The sequence below is a fragment of the Gadus morhua genome, chromosome 4 (genome assembly GCF_902167405.1).
Source record: "Gadus morhua chromosome 4, gadMor3.0, whole genome shotgun sequence".
NCBI lineage: Eukaryota > Metazoa > Chordata > Actinopteri > Gadiformes > Gadidae > Gadus > Gadus morhua.
Window position 1 is genome coordinate 43,677,838 of NC_044051.1, and position 2,947 is coordinate 43,680,784.

The window sequence follows — 2,947 nt, forward strand, 5'->3', positions numbered from 1 at the left end:
CTACAAACACTCACCTCTCCACAAACACACATCTGTCCACACACACTCACCTGTCCACAAACACACATCTGTCAACACACACTCACCTGTCCACAAACACACGTCTGTCCGAACACACTCACCTGTCCACACACACACACCTGTCCCACACACACACAGGAGAGGAAGAGAGGACTCACCAGGGGGCGATGAGGTCATCTCTGCTGGAGGAGGAGGAGGGGATGAGGAAGGTGGTGACGAAGAGGAGGAAGAAGAAGATGGGGGCAGGGCAGTTCCTGATGATGATGTCCTCAGCCACCAGATATTCATCATCATCATCATCATCATCATCATCGTCATCATCATCGTCATCGGAACAGGAGGGAGGAGGAGGAGGAGGAGGAGGAGGTCAGCATTGGCTCCAGTTCTGGCTCCTTATCTCCAATTGGTCCCCGTACACACTCTGTCACCAGCGAGCTGACCAATGACAGCCCTTCACTCCCTGACCTCCTGATACAGGAGGAGGAAGAAAGACAGGTGGACAGAGAGGAGGACAGACAGGTGGGCAGACAGGGGGACAGACAGGAGGACAGACAGGTGGACGGACAGGTTGACAGACAGGTGGACGGACAGGTGGGCGGACAGGTGGACAGACAGGTGGACAGACAGGAGGACAGACAGGGGGACAGACAGTGGGGACAGACAGGTGGACAGACAGGTGGGCAGACAGGGGGGACAGACAGGTGGACGGACAGGTGGACAGACAGGTGTTGGAGCCGAGAGGATCGCACCGGGGACAGTAAGTAAACAACACATGTATACTAAATGTATTTTAATTTACATGGAGGGTTAGGGTTAGGGTTTAAAAATCTCCCTCCTCTCCCTCTCCCTGTCTCTCTCCCTCCCTCTCTCTCTCTCCCTCCCTCTCTCCCTCTCTCTCTCTCCCCTCTCTCTCTCTCTCTCTCCCCCCCTCTCTCTCTCTCTCCCTCTCTCTAGACGGTGTGTTCGTTCGAGTCTCCGCTGACCAGATGATATCTGGTCAAACAAGAAGCACAGAGGACCTGTTTGCTATCATACACAGGTACACACACACACACACACACACGCACGCACGAACGCACATATACACACACCTCAGATTTTCCTTACTTTATCCTCTTCGTCTGAAACAGTGCATTCTGGGAGAGCAGGACCTGATTGGTCTACAGGTAAAATGATGTGGCGAGTAGAAATGTTAACAGTGTGGCTAGTAGTATTAGCAGTATTCCTAGTAGTGTTAGCATTGAGGCTAGTGTTGTTAGCATTGTGGCTGGTGTGTTAGCATTGTGGCTAGTGGTGTTAGCATTGAGGCTAATGGTGTTAGCATTGAGGCTAGTGATGTAATGATGTCCCTCAGGTCCAAGAAGAAGATGTTGGGGAGGAGAGTGTCGGACCACGCCCTCCCCGCCCCGCGACCTCTCCCCTCCGGAGGTCAAAGGTCACTGAGCAGCTTCAAGGCCCTCCTGCTGAGGACCGGGAGTCCGGCCGGCCCCCTCCTCCCGGCTCTCCGCCATGGAGCGGCTCTGCCTCTCGCCCTGCACCTCCTTCTCCGCCCCCCCCCCGGCCCCAGACCCAGCCCCGTCTGCTCGGTCTCTGCTCAGCCCCTCCCCTCTGTTCCCCCTTCCTCCCTCCGCCCACTGGGGGGCGCGGCCTGCTTATGGCTCCGCCCCTCCGAGCTCCTCCAGTGGACGCTTTGCTGCTCGATGCCCCGCCTCCCCGCTGGCCTCAATCTTGGAGGAGGAGGAGGAGGAGGAGGAGGAGGAGGAGGCGGAGGAGGAGGAGGAGGAGGAGGAGGAGGAGGAGGAGACGCAGGAGAAGGAGGAGGAGGAGGAGGAGGAGCCATGTCCGTCCTTGGCAGCCCAGCGATTGGTTGACGAACAGCCGGATTGCAGGATGGGGTCTTTGGGGTCTTTGAGGTCTTTGGGGTCTTTGGGGTCTTTGGAGTCCTTGAGGTCTTTGGGGTCCTTGAGGTCTTTGGTACGGCCGGCACAGCTGCTGTCCCTCCCCCTCATGGAGTCCAGCATGTAGAAAGGACCAGGAGAGTCCAGACCAGTAAGAGATAGACCAGTAGAGTCCAGACCAGTAAGAGATAGACCAGGAGAGTCCAGACCAGTAAGAGATAGACCAGGAGAGTCAAGACCAGTAATAGATAGACCAGTAAGAGATAGACCAGTAAGAGATAGACCAGGAGAGTCCAGACCAGTAAGAGATAGACCAGTAAGAGATAGACCAGTAGAGTCCAGACCAGTAAGAGATAGACCAGGAGAGTCAAGAACAGTAAGAGATAGACCAGGAGAGTCAAGAACAGTAAGAGATAGACCAGTAAGAGATAAACCAGTAAGAGATAGACCAGTAGAGTCCAGACCAGTAAGAGATAGACCAGAAAGAGATAGACCAGTAGAGTCCAGACCAGTAAGAGACCAGACCAGGAGAGACCAGACCAGTAAGAGATAGACCAGAGTCCAGACCAGTAGGGTGGAGGCCGTCTGTGGACTGATGATGTACAGATGAACTGACGCAGTGGTTGGCTTTGGGGGCCATCACACCACCGCCAGGAGCCACATGAGAGCCTGCCGCGCAGCCTGCTAGCTTAGAGAGCTGGGTTAGAGAGCTAGGTTAGAGAGCTAGGTTAGCTTGCTAGGTGAGAGAGCTAGGTGAGAGAGCTAGGTGAGAGAGCTAGGTGAGCGCATCTTAAGGAGCAGGTCAAAGTTCCATGTTTCTGAGGAGGACCTCATAAAGACACATCTTTGAGTCTCTGCATGTATCGGACGTGACATTTGAATGAAGAAACAAACCCAACTCTGTCCCCACTGAAGCAGAAGTTCGACTCGTGCCGTCAAAAAACATTCTTTAGAATGATTAGCTAGTAGCTTAGTTTAGCTTGTCGCATTAGCAAGCAGCGCCAATAAAGGGAACCATTTTCAGAGAA

At 54.1% G+C, this 2,947-nt stretch overlaps 1 protein-coding gene across 2 annotated transcripts in view; it reads left to right on the forward strand.

The window, feature by feature from the left end:
- The window catches only part of LOC115542814 (translation initiation factor IF-2), a 3,135-nt gene extending 188 nt beyond the window's left edge, over positions 1-2,947 (forward strand). The window contains exons 1-4 of one of the 2 annotated variants that reach the window (XR_003976620.1): positions 1-778; positions 976-1,060; positions 1,152-1,187; positions 1,376-2,947. The exon at positions 1-778 is cut by the window's left edge and continues 177 nt beyond it. Coding sequence is in view for 1 of the 2 variants with exons in the window: in XM_030355243.1 (XP_030211103.1) it covers positions 1,008-1,060; positions 1,376-1,892 (570 nt within the window). In the remaining variant the exon portion in view is untranslated. The remainder of the gene's footprint in view (positions 779-975; positions 1,061-1,151; positions 1,188-1,375) is intronic. The other variant, XM_030355243.1, reaches the window with a different exon arrangement.